General features: G+C 57.4%; 9 protein-coding genes across 9 annotated transcripts; 7 read left to right on the top strand and 2 right to left on the bottom strand.

Moving 5' to 3' along the window:
* Nucleotides 1-812: 812 nt before the first annotated feature.
* Nucleotides 813-1100, top strand: SCHCODRAFT_02479805 (HMG-box; the record flags this gene model as incomplete). Its single annotated transcript, XM_050342776.1, has 2 exons — nucleotides 813-936; nucleotides 991-1100. Coding segments are annotated over 2 exons (234 nt in total), but the record flags the coding sequence as incomplete, so codon positions are not given.
* An 849-nt stretch (nucleotides 1101-1949) lies between these two features.
* Nucleotides 1950-2186, top strand: SCHCODRAFT_02497128 (uncharacterized protein; the record flags this gene model as incomplete). Its single annotated transcript, XM_050343055.1, has 1 exon — nucleotides 1950-2186. The coding sequence occupies one exon, from the start codon at nucleotides 1950-1952 to the stop codon at nucleotides 2184-2186; it is 237 nt and encodes a 78-aa protein (XP_050201216.1).
* SCHCODRAFT_02619419 (uncharacterized protein) lies at nucleotides 1962-2675 on the top strand. The gene has a single exon (XM_050344934.1). The coding sequence runs from the start codon at nucleotides 2455-2457 to the stop codon at nucleotides 2656-2658; it is 204 nt and encodes a 67-aa protein (XP_050201214.1). The 5' UTR covers nucleotides 1962-2454; the 3' UTR covers nucleotides 2659-2675.
* SCHCODRAFT_02495434 (uncharacterized protein) lies at nucleotides 2198-2434 on the top strand (the record flags this gene model as incomplete). The annotated part of the gene is made up of 1 exon (XM_050343019.1): nucleotides 2198-2434. One exon carries the CDS (start codon nucleotides 2198-2200, stop codon nucleotides 2432-2434), a length of 237 nt encoding a protein of 78 aa, XP_050201215.1.
* A 65-nt stretch (nucleotides 2676-2740) lies between the features above and the next one.
* SCHCODRAFT_02619416 (uncharacterized protein) lies at nucleotides 2741-5897 on the bottom strand. Its single transcript, XM_050344933.1, has 12 exons — nucleotides 5593-5897; nucleotides 5407-5540; nucleotides 5266-5356; nucleotides 4835-5214; nucleotides 4678-4789; nucleotides 4600-4627; nucleotides 4521-4553; nucleotides 4300-4470; nucleotides 3613-4207; nucleotides 3520-3558; nucleotides 3228-3466; nucleotides 2741-3169 (listed from the first exon to the last, which is right to left on the bottom strand). Exons 1-12 carry the CDS (start codon nucleotides 5765-5767, stop codon nucleotides 3010-3012), a joined length of 2157 nt encoding a protein of 718 aa, XP_050201213.1. The 5' UTR covers nucleotides 5768-5897; the 3' UTR covers nucleotides 2741-3009.
* A 134-nt stretch (nucleotides 5898-6031) lies between these two features.
* Nucleotides 6032-10537, top strand: SCHCODRAFT_02665779 (uncharacterized protein; the record flags this gene model as incomplete). Its single annotated transcript, XM_003033368.2, has 12 exons — nucleotides 6032-6284; nucleotides 6335-6436; nucleotides 6492-8181; nucleotides 8394-8446; nucleotides 8498-8798; nucleotides 8858-9014; nucleotides 9064-9356; nucleotides 9461-9511; nucleotides 9554-9621; nucleotides 9673-9973; nucleotides 10031-10187; nucleotides 10241-10537. 12 exons carry the CDS (start codon nucleotides 6032-6034, stop codon nucleotides 10535-10537), a joined length of 3723 nt encoding a protein of 1240 aa, XP_003033414.1.
* Nucleotides 10538-10839: 302 nt separating this feature from the next.
* On the top strand, nucleotides 10840-11741 carry SCHCODRAFT_02494295 (uncharacterized protein; the record flags this gene model as incomplete). The annotated part of the gene is made up of 4 exons (XM_003033367.2): nucleotides 10840-11240; nucleotides 11294-11422; nucleotides 11475-11623; nucleotides 11674-11741. 4 exons carry the CDS (start codon nucleotides 10840-10842, stop codon nucleotides 11739-11741), a joined length of 747 nt encoding a protein of 248 aa, XP_003033413.1.
* A 438-nt stretch (nucleotides 11742-12179) lies between these two features.
* Nucleotides 12180-13082, top strand: SCHCODRAFT_02665777 (uncharacterized protein; the record flags this gene model as incomplete). Its single annotated transcript, XM_003033366.2, has 5 exons — nucleotides 12180-12212; nucleotides 12275-12389; nucleotides 12442-12492; nucleotides 12572-12746; nucleotides 12803-13082. The coding sequence occupies 5 exons, from the start codon at nucleotides 12180-12182 to the stop codon at nucleotides 13080-13082; spliced, it is 654 nt and encodes a 217-aa protein (XP_003033412.1).
* Nucleotides 13083-13455: 373 nt separating this feature from the next.
* Nucleotides 13456-15675, bottom strand: SCHCODRAFT_02686817 (uncharacterized protein; the record flags this gene model as incomplete). The annotated part of the gene is made up of 3 exons (XM_050346793.1): nucleotides 13456-13764; nucleotides 13814-15172; nucleotides 15286-15675. The coding sequence occupies 3 exons, from the start codon at nucleotides 15673-15675 to the stop codon at nucleotides 13456-13458; spliced, it is 2058 nt and encodes a 685-aa protein (XP_050201212.1).
* Between the last annotated feature and the right edge of the window lie 283 nt (nucleotides 15676-15958).

Raw genomic sequence — 15958 nt, 5'->3', positions numbered from 1 at the left:
GACGTACGAATGTGAGCACCTTCATTGTTCACGTTACTCCTTCAGTATATCCGGCCCAGCGGACCCTCGGGCCCTTCATGTCCGGCGAGCCGGTTCCCTTTGTGACTCACCACATGTCACTCGACGGCGGTATGTGCTGCGTCGTCCCCGCCCATCTTCCGTGCTCACGACGAGCTGTACGGCCACCGCAACCGGCGGGCTTCTAAGCTAGATGGCCTATGGAAATTCTGGGGCATCCCAGGCTCCCGCAGGTGAGCGCTTCCCCAAGTCAGAAGGCCTGCATCCTACAGGTGTTGGGCGCCATCCACTCAGGGTCGGATCACTTGCGGTATTCTCACTGGAGATACTTCCCCGTCGTGTTGTCTCCGCCTTGCTTTGTTCTGGTGTTCGAGAAGGAGGGGCAGGACGTATGGCTGTACTTCGATAGTCGAATGTAGAGCGCAGATCAATACGTATTCCCCCGCGGGTCCTCGTAGGGTCTCCCACAAAGGCAAGCCCATTCCGTTCGCAAAGGCAATACCCAATCCGGGCGATTCCCTTGTGATGCGCCACTGATCTGACATATCGGCGGCCGCGGAGGATTGGAAATCGGCTTGTGATGGGCCAGAAGTTGTCTCAGCTCTGACCCACGCGTCCGGCACGCGTCCCTCGCCTTTTTGTCTTTCGCGGCGACCGCATACGGCGCCTTGTCTGCGCCCACCACGATGGAGATGACGCTCTCGTTCAGCAACGCGACCGCGGAGGACTTCCGCGACGACGGCAAGCCGCCCGCGGCCCCAAAGCCCAAAAAGCTGAAGAAGACGGCGCCGGCGATGCAGCCTGGGCACGTACCGCGCCCGCCGAACGCCTTCATGCTCTTCCGCTCGGACTTTGTGAAGAAGGGCAAGGTCCCCTCGCACATCGAGTCCAACCACGGCTCGCTCAGCAAAATCGCGGGTGCGTCCGCCGTCACATGACGGAGACAATCACTGACGGGGGCTGGCATCACAGGCGCATTGTGGCGAGCGTTGCCGGACGAGGAGCGTCAGTACTGGTACCGCAAGGCGGACGAGGAGAAGGATATCCACCAGCAGGAGCACCCAGAGTATGAGTTCAGACCTTCGCGCCCGTCGAAGGAGACCTCCGATGCGGCAGCAAAGGCACGCAGGCAAAGTCGTGCGGCGAAGGCAGCCAGCGACGGCCTCTTCCTCACCTTCGAGGCGAAGCCCCAACCAGTGGGCAGGACCATCCCTCCGCCTCCCTCGATCCTCAGGCAGCAGCAACAAATACCCCCGGTCGGTGCTCCAATTCCATCTGCGCCACCGCCCCCGCCCCCGCGTCAGCCAACCCCACCCACCTCGGGGTCCGCATCAGACAGGCAGCGCAGGACGGTGCACATGTCGAGCTTCCTGCGCGAGTACAACACCGCGCGCTGCGAGTTCATCGCCAAGCTCATGATCGAGGCCGTCCCCGAGGAGGACTACCCCGAGCGCATACGCAAGTGGGAGGAGGAGTTTTCGAAGAAGGACTACATCTTCGACTGGCGCTACGTTGGGAAGGAGCAGGCGCTCGCTGGGCACAGTGCCTCGCCCGAGGCGCACGAAGGGAGCGACGAGGAGATGGGTGATGCGGAGGACTACTATTCAGACGAAGGCATGATGCGCATTGACGAGGATGAGGTCGGGAAGGCTATGTATACCATGCGGCTCGATGACCAGCCGCGGTATCCGCAAGCATACCCACCCGTCCCGCCGCCCTTGCCGCCTCAACAAGAGGACATCAAGCCCATCCGCCGCTCATCCATGTTCGACTTCGCCGCTGGCACGCGCGACGTACACATGGCTGGACCCCCTCCCTCTGCTTTCCCTCCCGTCCCCATCCCTGACCCTCGTGCGATGCCCGACCCCCGCGGGTACGCCCCGCACCCGTCGATGAAGTCCATGTCGCACTCGCACCTGCGCGAGTACAGCATGATGCAGCACACCGCGCCGCCGCTGGCTTCTCCTATACGGGAAGACTGGCGCGCACCGCCACGGAGCCTCTCCCTGCCAAATACGCCGCACCCGGATCGTGACCCGTTGACGCTCCCGCGCTCCTGGTACGACGCGGAGGGACGTATACAGCTGCCGCCTCCCGTACCGTCGCGGCGCCAGTCGTTTGCGCCGGCCGGACAGCCTACGCTCCCCAGCAAGTGGATCCACGAATAATCGCGGGTCTAATGCTCGCTATTGGTCTCCTTCCTGCCTGTCGCTGTCACCCTGCACTTGCGGGTCGCTTACCTGTGCCCACCCGTTCGTTAATTTATCCGGTCCACCCCAGTCTTTCCTATCCAAGATCTCTCCCCATCTCACCATACCTTACAGCGCACCCTAAATTTGTAGCATTACTGTTGTCCTGGCGGGCTGCCCTCTATAATTCGCGAATGGTCCGTCTGGCTGTTGTTTGTTGGTCATAAGGGCGCCTCGCGCCCGCTCGATGGGTACTGGAGTTGCGCTACCCCCTGACGTGTTACAGCTCGCGGACCTAGCTAGTCTACTACTGGCCGCGTTGTGCGACACGTCTGGCTTTTTCTTTGTGGATACATACTACCATGGTTCAAGACACTACTGGAATACTCAATCTGTCGCATTGCTTTCTACCCAGTACATTACCTTTGTGCTTTCGTCTTCCTCAATGTAATCTTTCGTGAACTGTGCCGTTTGGAATGCCCTGCTGGCAGTCGCTCGGGAACTTGACTAGGCCGAAGCCCTTTGTTGCTGAATTTCCTCAACTCAGTTGCTCGATGTATTATGGGTCAATGGTCATAAAATCCAGCAAATGCGCGACAGGGTATCTGTGCATTGGAGAGGTCCATAGGAGACATACACACTTGCAAAGGGGTCATGAAAGTCGTGAGGAATAAGGTACTACCAGATATATACGTGCTGCATGCATGGAAGGGGGTTTGGGAGTATCCGTGTCTTTCGGTCATCATCATGCTTTGGTTGGTACCCACAGCATGGGCCCGACCGCTCGAGCTCCCTGCATCCCTCACTCCAACGGCATACTCTCCACCGCCTCGCTCAAGGCGTTCCAGTTCGCCAGCACGCTCTCCGTAAACTCAGTCTCCTCTCGCGCAAAGGCCTGCACGAGCAGCGTCGGCAGCGTATTCTCGCGGTTGTGAAGGACGACCTTGAGTTCGTGCCACATGCTATAGGGATCGTCAGCGTCAGAGAGTATGATATCAACAAACGAAACTGAAATCTCACCACGCCCGAATGAACACCCTCCGGCTCAGTTGTGCCGCAATCGTCGCCTGGTCGCGCTCGATCTGGCTCGCCAGCTTGTCCGCCTCGATCTCCCAGCCCTCCTTCCGCGTCGACTTGATGCCGTCCATCTTCAGGGACGTCGTCTCAACGCGCTTCTTTAGCCGCTCGACCTGATCGACGGATAGGCGGTCATGCCGGACGAAGAGGTCGCGCATGGCGATGTAGAGGTCGCGTTGAGCCTATGTTGTGCGTCAGTTGCGGCGTTTTTCGTGATGAGCGAAGAAATCATCACCTTCAGCCCCTCCAGCGTCGTATCCATCAACGAGCGAGTCTGTAACCCCCGTCAGTCTCCTCGTTCTCGGACTAACATCAACCGAAGACTCACCCTCAACTCCTGCATTTCTGCATACCGCTGCGTGTGCGCCGCAACCTGGCTCAGCCCCGCCCGCACCCCGTTCGACAGCTCGCACTCCTCGCCCCGCCAGCACGGCGCCCCAACCTCGACAACCGCGCGAAGTGTGTTTGTAAGGCGCGAGAGGTCGCTCTGCTCGCCGAGTTCCATGGAGAGGACGGAAGCATTCAATGGCGGTAGTGTCGTCGAGCCGGACATGTTAGGCGCATATGAACCAGACATGCCAGCCATGCCAGGGGTATACGAGCCGGTCATGGACGCATCGGAGGGTAATAAGGTGGAAGACGCGCTCAATGGGGAGGCGAGGAGACCATTGTTATGTGAGGACGATGGCAGGACAGGGTTTGTAGCGGTTATCGGTGAGTTCGGTACAGAGTTGAATGCGCGTTTTGCAGAAGGAAGACCGAGAGCAGAAGCGGACGGGAGCAGGTGAGCCGGGATGTGTAACGCACGACGAAGACTGCTGGTCCGTACCGCAGCTGCCTCGCGCTTCTTGACGATGCGCTCCGCGAGGATACATGCGCGCTGCCAGTGCTCAATGAGCAGGGGCACCTGGGCTCGGACGTGGCTGTAGAGGGGGTTAGTATGGTTATCTGAGGGATCACACTGGACGAAGCATTCGCGGAGAAGCGCTGCAGCAATGAGAGGGGGACTGCTCACGAGAGTTTGTCCTCCAGATCACTTGGGATCGCCATCTCCTCGACGCGGTCGACGCGCTTGCTGGCCGATTCTTCGTCGAGGGTGACGGAGTTTTGTTTCCGCCATACCTCGAACGAAGGTTCGGTTAGGAAAACACCCAGAAGAGCGTCGTCCTTGATGACAGGGTGGTTGCTGATCTCCTCGTGAGTGAACGCGAGATATTGGCAGGGGCCTGAACTTACACGATGAAATTCAAGACGCGCGCAAGCCCTCGTCTAGAGATTCGTTGGTCCGTGGTTCATTGGTTTGTTTAGTGCTTACCTCCGCTGCTCGATAAAATATTCATCGGCTGTGAGAAGAATGAGATACAGGGATGGCAGGGGAATTACAGCCACTTACGCCCAATACGCTTAGGAGGAAGCGCAGGGAAGAGCCTGAAAGGATAGCGTCTCGTCAAAACCTCCCAGAGGTATACAAACTCCGAGTATCGACGCGTCACTGGAGAGCCTCGCTGCATATCGTCAGGCACAAGCCGACACGCAAGTAGGGTACATACAGATGAAGTTATCTGGTACACGGTGTAGCGGTTCAAGATGAACCCCTGCTGCCCAACGATACTGACTTGCACTTTCTCGAGCTTGCGCCACCACTCCGGTGGAAGACCCGTCCCAGTGAAGTTTGACGACGCGCCGTTTGTGAGAGCGGGAGCATCGGACGTTGCGGCGGTGGGCTTGGTGTTGTCGAATCCGCTGCCAGTGGTGAATGGGCTAGGGCCCCACGGGTCAAAGGAGGAGTAAGCGGGTGCAGGTGACGCGATAGGTGGCGATGCAGGCTTGTAGAACGTCGACGTCGACGGCACGAGGGAGTCGAGGTCCAAAGCAGGCTCGGGGAGCGAGTTCTCAGAGGAGAGTGCGGCCACTTGTTCGATGCTGACGTCTACTATTCCATCAGTGATGTGCTTCTGTATCAATAGGAGTGACAACGCGCCTTTGCCCGACTGCGCGAGAGCGACGAGTGCCAGAGCGACGAAAAACTCGAGTCGGGATACCCGCGGGCGGGAGCTGACGAGGTTGACGATCTGCGCAGGGCTCAGTCACGTTCGCGCCACCTGAGGGCAGGGGAACATACGCGGTCGATCGTCGATGCTGGGAGCGATGATGTCGCCAGAGCCCGCGAGAGTGAGTTGACAGACACGTCCCCCGTGTTGTCCAGGTCGACCGCGTTGAAGGCTCGGTTGTATATCGCCGGCACTGTCGCATCCGCTGCGGACATATGGTTAGCTTATCGTCTTGCCGGTTGAGTGACGACTCGTACCTATAACAGAGCTGAATACCGAGTTAGCGTGCGTCACTGGGGGAGGGGCGGGGCTGGGGGCATTGCTCCAGGGGTCGATGGTATCGTAGACCGACGACGCGAGCGGGTTCTCGTCGACGAAGCTGCCGAAGCCGCCGCTGGTGTATCGCTGTGTCGAGCGCGGCGCGTTAAACATGGTGGTTCACGTCAGGCCTGTGTATAGCAGTGTGTGCGTCGTGGCCGCTCCGCGAATGCCCTTTCGTCGCTGTCGTCGACGTCGTCGAGCTCGTCAAGTTCGCCCGCGCCAACCGCGTCTGTGTGGCAAACAGCACCACGTGCGCATTGTCCGCTTTCGGCGCGATAATAGTCTTTTTCCCACGGTACATGTGTCCCTTCTCATCCTCCATCAGGCGCCGCGACCCCGAGACGTACGGCTGACCTTCGCCGCCTCCCACTAGCCATGTCGCACGCAAAGTCCGGCAAGGGCAGAAAGTCAGCAAAATTCACTACCATACCCCCCAATCCAGTGTATCTGGACTTCAAGAGCAGCGATGGAGACTCGCGGCGCTGGCCTTCCCAAAACCACCAACACAGAACGGTAGATCACTTGAACCAAATCAACTGGTACCGCTACATTGGGCCCGACGAGCCAGAAGCAATACGCTGGCGCGTCGAGGTTGGTACAGGCGCTGCTGCAGTATTACAATTACCTCGTATGTCTTTGGGGCGCAATTCGGCTCCCCCTTGCTCTGACACTTCGTAGCGGGCCAGAACTATGTTCTCCGAGGCTGGCCTAACGAGTATGCATTCTACTGCCACGAAAAGGGCAAAGCGGAGAGCCCTCGCCGTGACCATTATTTGATTGGTCAGTGTTTTGTTTTTGTCTCGTTTGCGCCTGACAGCCCTAAATACTATGACAGGAAGCAGGATGCGCTTTCGGTCCACGAAAGAATTCATCGAGCATGCCGCATGGCTCATTGACGGCGCTGTCAACTCTTGCAAGTGCAAGAATTGCTCAGGACGCCCGCAAACAGAGGTCTCTCGGGATCTTGCCGCTAATGGAATAAAGACAAGGGCATCACCGTCGAAGGCTCCGTCTGCTGGACCCAGCACGAAAAGGTCGCCTTCCAAAACCTCTGCCAGACCGTCGACGAGCAAAGTGCGCACGTCGATGCCACCACCGCCGCCTCCGATGCCTCTGCAGCCATCGCCTGTAGAGTCGCCGCCGTCGCCGCCTCCAGCGCCCGCGTTGCCATCACAGCCCACTACAGAACCTCCGCCACCGCAGATAGCTCTACTATGCGAAGAGCCTGCTCCTATCTCGAGCGACCTCATACACACACAACGAGCGATCGAGCTGAATGAAGCTCTCGTGCCGGACCCCACCAAGATGTGCCGCTGGTACAGATTGGGTGAGGTCGTATGGGCTCAATTGGATCCGCCACTCTCTGGGGAGGGTCCACCTATCAACTTCTGGCCCTGTGTCGTCACGAGCACCGCGGCCGAGATACCCTGTAGCGACACGCTAGGATACCAGGTCCGCTGCATCGTCGTCGACCATGCACGCGAAATATTCCCTGGGAATCGGCTGTTACCTTACCTCGCTTTCTCGCCGTCTGCTCTCGTCGATTGGGCCTTGGAGCAGACACCAGCAGACCTCGACTTCCCACATAGCGAATTGGAGAACTTCCAGCCGTTCGCGCCGTGCGAGAATTACAAGCTTGCAGTATCGGCCTGTGTACATGCCATACAGGTCGGAGCGCAGCTTGCAGATTTTTGGGCCCCAGATATGGTTACGATTCCGACGCCGCCTCCACTCCATACGCCGAGCCCACCGCTGGGTCTACCCAACCCCTCACCGTCACCCGCGCCTACGCAGCCACCTGTCAACTCAGCCCATTTACTCTCAGCTATGACCCGCTGTCAGGGTATATGGTGGGGCCCCGAGCGCATATGGGCCGGCGACCTGGTACGTCTTCGCCTCCCTCGCAGCGGCCTCGCGCCCCAAGGCGTCGACCATGTCCTCCCGCCCTCTCCCTTGGGCAAGGCCGGGCTCGACTACCTCGCCAAACTGGGCCTCACACCCGACACCGCCCCCGGACCCCTCGGCGTCCTCACCCGCGCAACATTCCTCCGCATCGCGCGCATCGGGCCGCCCACCGCGACCGAGTGCTGCGCCGCGGGCGTGCTCTACGAGCTCGCCGACGAGGACGTCGGGCCTGGGGTGTGGGACGACGTGCCGGATGCACCCCTGCCCAAGGAGCCCACCGGCTTCCGATGGCGCAGGATCACGGAGCCCGGGTTCGTCGCGTCGGTGCCGCTGCCTCTGCTCGCGGGGCGGTACTACGCGCGGATGCTGAAGCACCCACTGCTGGACCATGTCATGGCGACGCCGCAGGAGCTGACGGCGGAGAACCCGGTGGTGTCGCTGGAGGGGCTGATGCCTGCGGGGAACATCGAGACGGACCAGTTCCAGCCGGATCGCGGATTGCAGCTGGCGAGGGCGAAGGAGGAGGCGTTCGCCATGCTACGGACATACTTCGAAGGGGGCGATGCGGATGCGGAGGGCGAGGACGATAACGAGGTCGACCAGCTCGCGGAGGAGTCAGCGTAGGTGTTTGCGTTGGGTGTATCTATATCGTTCGCATGGGTGTTCACTTGCTTCGCTGCTTCGTGTTTCGTTTATGTATAAAGGCGTGCATCTATACTTCATTTACCTGTTCTGATCCGTGAGCCTTCGGTAATTGCCAATGCAGCCTCATGTAGGGTGCCTGCTCGTCGATATCCGCTCGTTCCTGATCCTAACTTTCACGGAAGAGCAGTCTAGCTATGACGAACGGTAGCACCTCATCGGAGGTGTACTGCAGCGTCGACGGTAGGTATTCCTACTTCCCTTTCTAGCGCGTACTGAACTTTGCATCTACAGGCTGCACACTCCCAATAGACGTCGTCTTCAAGTCTTCAGACGGCGAGCTCCTGGGCGCGCATAGCCGGAACCTGGAAATGTACGGCGAAGGATTTCCGGCAGCGCCTAACGGTGTCGCCGATCCTGAAGCCGCCTTGCTCACCGAGCCTGCGAAGACGCTGAAAACTCTTTTGGCGTTTATGCACCTTGTTCCCCAACCCAGGATCCGTAACCTGTCGTGCAAGTCTGTCCTGGAGATTGCCGAAGCTGCGGAGAAGTACGGCGTGCACTCGGCAACGCAGGTTTGTGCCATAGTGCTCGAGTACGTCGGACTGCTCTCCACTGGTCGGAGGGGTGAGAACGCTCATCTCTTCTGCTTAGGTCGAAGGGGAAGCAGTGCCCCTCGGATGTTCTGAGGTTCGCATTGCGACACGGCTACAAGGAACTCGCAAATACTGTCGCGCCGTATACGCTGGAGTTCTCCGTTGCGGAGATGAAGGTCATGTACAAGGACGACGACTACGCGCTGATGAAATGGGTAAGTAATGCGTTCCTCATGCGTGCCCTTCGCTCACCGAACACCTCAGCTCCTTTACTGCTCCCGCTGGGAAGACCTTACGCGCAGAGCGGCAAAGCCGACCCACTGGCGCGTACATCGCGGCGGCAAGCTGCATTGCGACGACTGGCAGGACTTCTGGATCCCTGTCCTCGGTGACCTGATATCGCACGGGAAGAACGCGATATACGGTGGGCAGCTCCAGAGCATCGTCGACAGTCACCTGTACCAGCTGGACGACTGCGATTACTGCTGCCCCGACGTGCGGTTCTGGGTTAATACCTATGAGAAGGAGGCGCAGAAGTTGGTGGAAGAGGGCATCATGTGAACACGTCGTACGTAGCTGGTCTATGCGATTCCTTGTCGGGCAATCCTTGCTTCTGGCTGCCCACGATGCGATTCTTCGGGAGTTCTGAGCTGAGAAGCAGATACCATGACCGCCAGCGTACGATCCTCATGGAGACTGCATGTCCGCCGCTGTGAGTCCACCTCCTCTTGCTCTTGACGCTCATCGCCCGCAGTCTCGCTCCTCCGATGTCTTCCTCATCTACCTGTAGCCAAGCGCCAGCTCCTGAGTGCAGTGTGAAAGGTCGGCTGAATGTGTCTTGTTGAGCCTCCACGCCACTGACCGTCACGGTAGACTGTACGCTCCCCGTGGACGTGATCCTCAAGTCTTCAGACGGAAAATTCCTGGGCGCACATGCGTGCAACCTGGCCACGTATGGGGAGGCATTCCCTTGCGTAGACGGCACCGTCGTCGCAAGCGAACCAGTGGCTCTCACGGAGAACAAAGCGACCCTCAAGACGCTCCTCGCCTTCATGCATCTGGCCCCGCAGCCAAAAATCCGCAATGTACCCTGCACTGAGGTCCTAGCGCTCGCCGAAGCGGCGGAAAAATATGGCGTGCACTCAGCCACACAGGTCTGCGCTATCGTGTTGGAGTACGTGACAATTTCTATATGCGCGGAGCCAAGGGGCTAATCAATATCGGTGTGAAGGTCGAAGGTGGCCTCGCAGCCGATCAGTATTCTCAGGTTTTCCCTCAAGCATGGGTATAGAGAACTCGCGAATGCCGCCGCACCCCACACGCTTGCGCACTCGACCGACGAGATGATGGATCACTACAAAGAAAACGACTATGCGCTCATGAAATGGGTGAGCCTCCTATGCATCTTCGGGTGTTATCTGCTGATGACTCTCCTCGATAGCTCCTCTATTGCGCCCGCTGGGAAGAGTTGACGCGCAACGCATCGAAGAAGAACTCTTGGCGTATCCATCGGGGTGGATCTGCACACTGCGAATATTGGGGAGGTTTCTGGGCTGCGGTGCTAGGTGATCTCTTACTGTGGGGCAAGGGTGCGATCTATGGAGGAAAGCTGCGCACCCTTGTCGAACCCCGCCTTGATATGCTGCATGGTTGTGAATACTGCACGCCGGATGTGAAGTACTGGATCACCTTTTGGGAGAAGGAGGCCGAAGACCTGGCTGCCAAGGGAATTATGTAGCATTCCGATATGTTTGTAACCACGGATAAAAGGAGATTGTGAATTTATGTGCTTTCTTCTGTTTGGCGGTGTGGGTCCGGTTGAATTGCCCGGACCGTAGGGTGATGATGGTGATGTCATGACGAGTTCTCGATGTCTCCGAGCCACACGCGGCTCTCGTCTGACGATCCTCCTTCCCTCCTACCACGACCACCTCGTCGACGTTGATCATGACCGAGAAGTCTTCCCCTCCGAACAAGGGTCTCTGGAAGCCGCCGATGGTCCGCGGCCGCTACGAGACCTCCGTCGGCGGCATCGTCTCCATGCTCGTCGGCCGCGCCGCGGACATCCCCCTCCAATACGCGCTCTTCAAGAAAGGCTACGCGCTCTCCGCCCTCGTTAAAGTCGGCCTCATGCAGCCCATCGAGATTGGGAATGCCGCGCTGACGACGGGGCCGGGCATCGGCGGGCTGGGCCCCATCCCGACGCTGCTGCTGGGCATGTACACGGTCGGCTCGCTGCGGCACGCGTACTGGGTGACGCGCACGAACACGATGTACTTCGGCCCGTCGGGCGGCGCGATCGTGTCGCTCTACAACACGTTCATGAACACGGCGAACACGCTCGTCGCGGCGTACACGACGTCGCACCTCGCGCAGGTGGTGACGAACGTGACGTATGCGGACTCCTTCGGTGGATGGGCCGCCTCGCTCGGTTGGCAGCAGTGCGTATAGCGAGTTTCATCTTCTGAAGAGGCCTCTTGACGAAAAAGCGCAGATGGGTTGGTCTGGCTCTGTTCGCGTCTGGCATCACGATCGAGATGTACTCGGAAGAGACGCGCAAAGCCTTCAAGAAGGATCCCAGGAACAAGGGCAAGGTCGACGACACGGGCCTCTTTGGCATTGTGTTCGTAGAATCGCATATATGCGCATCGAATTCTTACTAAGACTCCCTACAGTCGTCACCCCAACTACCTCGGCTACACGCTCTGGCGCACTGGTGCATCCCTCGCGACCGGCTCTGTCCCCGCTGCTCTCGTCACCCTGTGCTTCCAGGTCTTCCAGTTCGCGAGCGCCATCCCGCACTTGGCCGCGCATATGGCTGCTAGTGAGTCCCGGTGCTGCGCTCCTAGCACCTATTCTAATGCATGTCTACAGAATACGGCCAGCAATGGAAAGACTACGAGGACCGCGTCCAGTACAAAGTCATTCCCGGCGTATACTAAGCTTATGAGCATATAGGGATACCACGTTACTTTCGTTGTGCAAGATTGCGTACATGGACTGCGAGGTATACTACAGCGAGACGTCAGGCTTATGAGCAATAATTCAATGTACTTAAGTTGGCGGACACTTGGCAGATGCGCCCTCCATATATCAACGGGTACAGCAAGATCTAGGCAACGCGGGGCATTTGACGGTCTCAGTCGGCGTGCGCGCGATATCCTGGGCCGTGCAGCCTCTGCAGCCCCTCGCTTTGTCGTGTATAGGGGCACGACGGCGACCCCCTCGGCTGGCTCCCCAGCCGTGGGCGGGGACAAGGTAAGAACTCCGGTCTTTCATCGTTACTACTCGCTCAAACATGTGTAGGGCTTCGACGACTAGTCAATATATGGGGAAACACACCCCGGGTGCCTAGGCGCTACCATCATCCTCTCAGCGCAATGTCTTTCCTCCTCGCGGGCGCATGGGATCAAGTGCGTCTCTTTTTCGGACAGCGACTTCCTTCCTTGTGTTTCCTTACCGTCTTTTCTCTCAGGCCTATGGATGGAACTCCCTCACCGCCGACGAGCGCACCACCATCAAGTCTGAGTGCGTCAACGCCGGCATTAAGCTGATCGTCGCCGTCTTCGGCGCTGCTACAGGACCTCCGTGTCTTCGACAAGGGTGAGGGCTCCGGCGAGAACTAGCTGATCGACTTCACAGTGCAGCTGCGCTCGGACTTGCCTGCCGGCGATTGCATCGTCCCCCATGCGCGTGAGTCTTCTCTCGGCGACTTTCAAATCACTTAGACTCACCTGTCACAGCCGTCACACCCATATCCAGCCCTTCTAAGGGGGCGGTGGGGGCTATCTCGCCGTTAACGAGAAGGTCGGCGACCTCATCGGCTGGAATAATATCCAGTTCTACAACCGTGCGCTCCCTTCTCTCTCTTCTCCTCCCCTCTTCTCTCCCCCTGCCCTTCTCTTCCCCATCTCCTCGTTCTTCTGCGCCTCCAACACCACTTCTTTGTCCGTCTTCCCTCGTCTATCAATTTCCTGCCTTCAACGTGCCACTCAGAGGGCAGCACAGAATATACCTCATGCTATTCCCTTCCAAACACCTCTTCCTCCACCTGGCCCGAGTCCGCCCTGTTCGAGATCATCACCAACAACGTCGACGCTGACAAGCTCGTCATCGTAAAGCCCGCGACCTCGGGCGACGCCAAATACGAGTACATCGCGCTCGAGACGCTCGCGAAGTGCCTGCAGTCGGCGAAGGCCGCGGGCTGGCGGGCGACAACGGTCTCGTTTTTCGTGACTCGGACACTGCAAGGTACTGACAGTTCAAACGTATGCAAACGCTAGGATCAAGACTCGATCCCAGTAGCTTTACCCGTACGAGACCTGTGTACACCTGGCTCGATCAACTGTTTGGTATCCGAATCAGTGGACTGCATAAGCACTCCAGAATGAACCGCGTCGCGGACAAACGTGTAGGGGTCAGTAATTCTTTATGCTCAAGATTTGGTACTTGGCGGCTAAGTGGTACTTTTCAGGCCCTTATGGCGGCCATTCAACACTGGCAAGATATACGCATGGTTGGGTACGTGACGGCAACATGCATTACCGAGATGGAAGGTACAGTTTGACTAGAGTACATGTGTCCTTAAGATCAAGTCTTATGCTATATACACCTAGCATGCAGGTCTCGGCGCACATTCGACCATGTTCATCACGGTCAAATTGAATTGCGTCGGGATCTGCCGACTGCCAGTGGAGTAGCCGCAGGGAACTTCTGATTCACCGCCGCCATCATCTTGTCCAACTGTGCATCCGATTTCTCAGAGCCCCATTGTACTGCGTCAGGCCACGAATCATGCTTGATGGGAATGTTGTCAGAGGTGTATTCGCGCCAGTCTTTCAAGGGCGTGCCATTGACAATTTCCGCACGCCTGAACTGGCTCCACGTCCAGTAGTCGCCGACCATAACAACGCCCACGACGGTATCCTGGTGGCGGTACTCCTCGCTCATCAACACGTACAAGATCTACAGATCGAGTTAACCATCTCATTCTGAAAGTTGGTAAAGTCCATACCTGAAGGATCAAGCCACGCATGGCTAGGTACAATAACTGATAGAAGACGCAATGGAATTGTGCGGGAGATAGGTCACGCGAAGGAAAGCGCTTCGCCTCCCACACCATCATGATCGTAGTTCGCATCTCTGGCTTTATCTCGGGCTGTCTGAACGTCTGCTTGAGGTTGCAAACCTGGTCTCCTTCCTCTCCACTCCAGCCCGCCTGTCGTATGCTCTCACCAATCCAGTCAAGATCCAAGTTCTCCTCGCCCTTGTCCGACGGATCTGTTGCATGAATTGCCCCTTCATCCTGGTTATTCTCCGGTTCAATTCGCATTCTGTTGGCGTCTTCCGTGTTTTCCTCGCCCTTGTCCGACGGATCTGTTGCGTGCTTTGTCCCTTCATCTTGGTTATGCTCGGGTTCAAGTCGCATACTGTTGGCGTCTCCCGATTGTTCCTCGCCCTTATCCGACGGATCTGTTGCATGTTCTGCCCCTTCATCTTGGCTATTCTCCGGTTCAGGTCGCACCCTGTTGGCGTCTTCGGAGTCATTGCTCGAGCGACTTGGTGGTATGGGCTCCTGTCCAGCATCGCTCTGCATGCTTTGATCAGCCAGATTGTTGCTGGCACTGCTTTCGTCAACCGTATCTGAGTTCGAATCTCCCGGTTGACCCGAGTGCCAGTCCAAATCTGAGGAGTGATCGCCACCGGATCCTGAAATGTCAGTTTCCTCCGAGTATGAGGCAAAGTGTACACCCGCGTCGCTTTGGCTGGATATAGGACTAGACATGATGGGCTCTGCTGAAGCAGGAGAAGCAGGAGAAGGATTGTCGTGAGGGTCATTCGATCCGCTCACACTGCCAGAGTGATCCTCTCTGGGCGACATAGGGGGCAAGACATCTGCTTTAGCGTTGGCGAAGCTCTGCACGATACCGCTGCTCAAGCCGCCGCGCAAGATATCAAGACTGGGGGCGTTATCCGAAGTGATGGAATTTGAGGGAGCACGCCAACTTCGCGTCCGGGACGAATCAGAGCCGGATTCCGGCAGGTAGTTTTCGTCGTTTGAGTGGTCCCCTCCGGAACCCTCTAACGAGTCCTCTGCCGCTGCATCATAGACTTGGTATCGCTTAGGAAACTCCTCGGGCAATCCAATTGGACGATGACGACTGGGATCACTTGCAGACCTCTTGTATTTTGCGCGAGCCTTTGCACATGCATCTCGAATCTGTACGGCATCTGCGGGAGGCGCTTCGAATTCCAAAGACACCACCGCAAAATCGGAGATGGCCACCGGTAAGCTGCTTGTGTGTCGGATAGATTGGTCGAAAAGCTGTTCCTTGTCCAAGTCCAACATGAAATCCTGCTCGTCAATCATATCCTATAGAGAAGTTGGATGAGTAAGACTATACTTTCTGCAGCGGCCACGTACAATGATTTCTGTGATTGTTGCTATCTCGGAGGTGGCGGAAGTATGCGTGTCCTGCTGCTTACAGTTAGGCAATCGCCATTCATACAACTGTGCACACTGACTTGAGCCTGCTTGTCTCGCCACGCAAGAGCTGCCTTCCAGAATTTCTTGAGATCCTCTTTCACAGCGGCTTGATCCATTTGTAACCGAACTTCCTTGGGAAGCAGATGGAACTTGGATTGAGGAAGAACAAATGCAAGCCGGTCCGTTCTCGTCTCGACAATCATCGTGATCACAGTATTCCAGAACCCGTAGAGGCCATGCTCGTGACGAAGCCGCGCGGCGTACAGGGACAGATGCAGATGGGCGAGCAAGCGCCTGAAGCGATCGTTTATGAGGTCTCGAGCATGTTTGATATACTTTTTTCTGAGTTTCTTGATACTTTGCTTGAATGGGTTTTGAAAGATCCACATGGTAGTAAGAGACGGAGGAGGGGAAACTGCTTGCTCACTCTCGCTGCCCGCATCTCTGTTTTATATGGCTAGCAAGTTGCGCCACAATGCCAGCGTTGTTATTGAGGCTCAAGGAGTTACATATAATTCCCTCAATTACCGTGGAAACTAAGCCGTATCGAAGAGCAAAGAAGCTGAAGCAACAGCAGCTGCAAAAGGGCGCGGGTGTTCGATTGAGAACAGCCCACCAATTGAATCGCAAAGGGAAGTCGCAGACCTTTGCAAAAGGCACACAAGGGAGGTC

This window comes from Schizophyllum commune (genome assembly GCF_000143185.2).
Source record: "Schizophyllum commune H4-8 unplaced genomic scaffold SCHCOscaffold_4, whole genome shotgun sequence".
Lineage (NCBI taxonomy): Eukaryota > Fungi > Basidiomycota > Agaricomycetes > Agaricales > Schizophyllaceae > Schizophyllum > Schizophyllum commune.
The sequence above is the reverse complement of the archived record's forward strand: the minus strand, read 5'-3'. Positions and strand labels throughout refer to the sequence as shown.

What these genes read in the sequence shown, in the direction of transcription:
- SCHCODRAFT_02619419 (XM_050344934.1), top strand. Translation starts at nt 2,455, where the DNA reads ATGGGTACTGGAGTTGCGCTACCCCCTGACGTGTTACAGCTCGCGGAC.
- SCHCODRAFT_02619416 (XM_050344933.1), bottom strand. Translation starts at nt 5,767, where the DNA reads ATGTTTAACGCGCCGCGCTCGACACAGCGATACACCAGCGGCGGCTTC. An exon ending in TGTACCAGATAACTTCATCT is followed by an intron (nt 4,790 to 4,834) that starts GTATGTACCCTA and finishes GACGATATGCAG; the next exon opens with CGAGGCTCTCCAGTGACGCG. An exon ending in CGCGTCTTGAATTTCATCGT is followed by an intron (nt 4,471 to 4,520) that starts GTAAGTTCAGGC and finishes CGAGGAGATCAG; the next exon opens with CAACCACCCTGTCATCAAGG.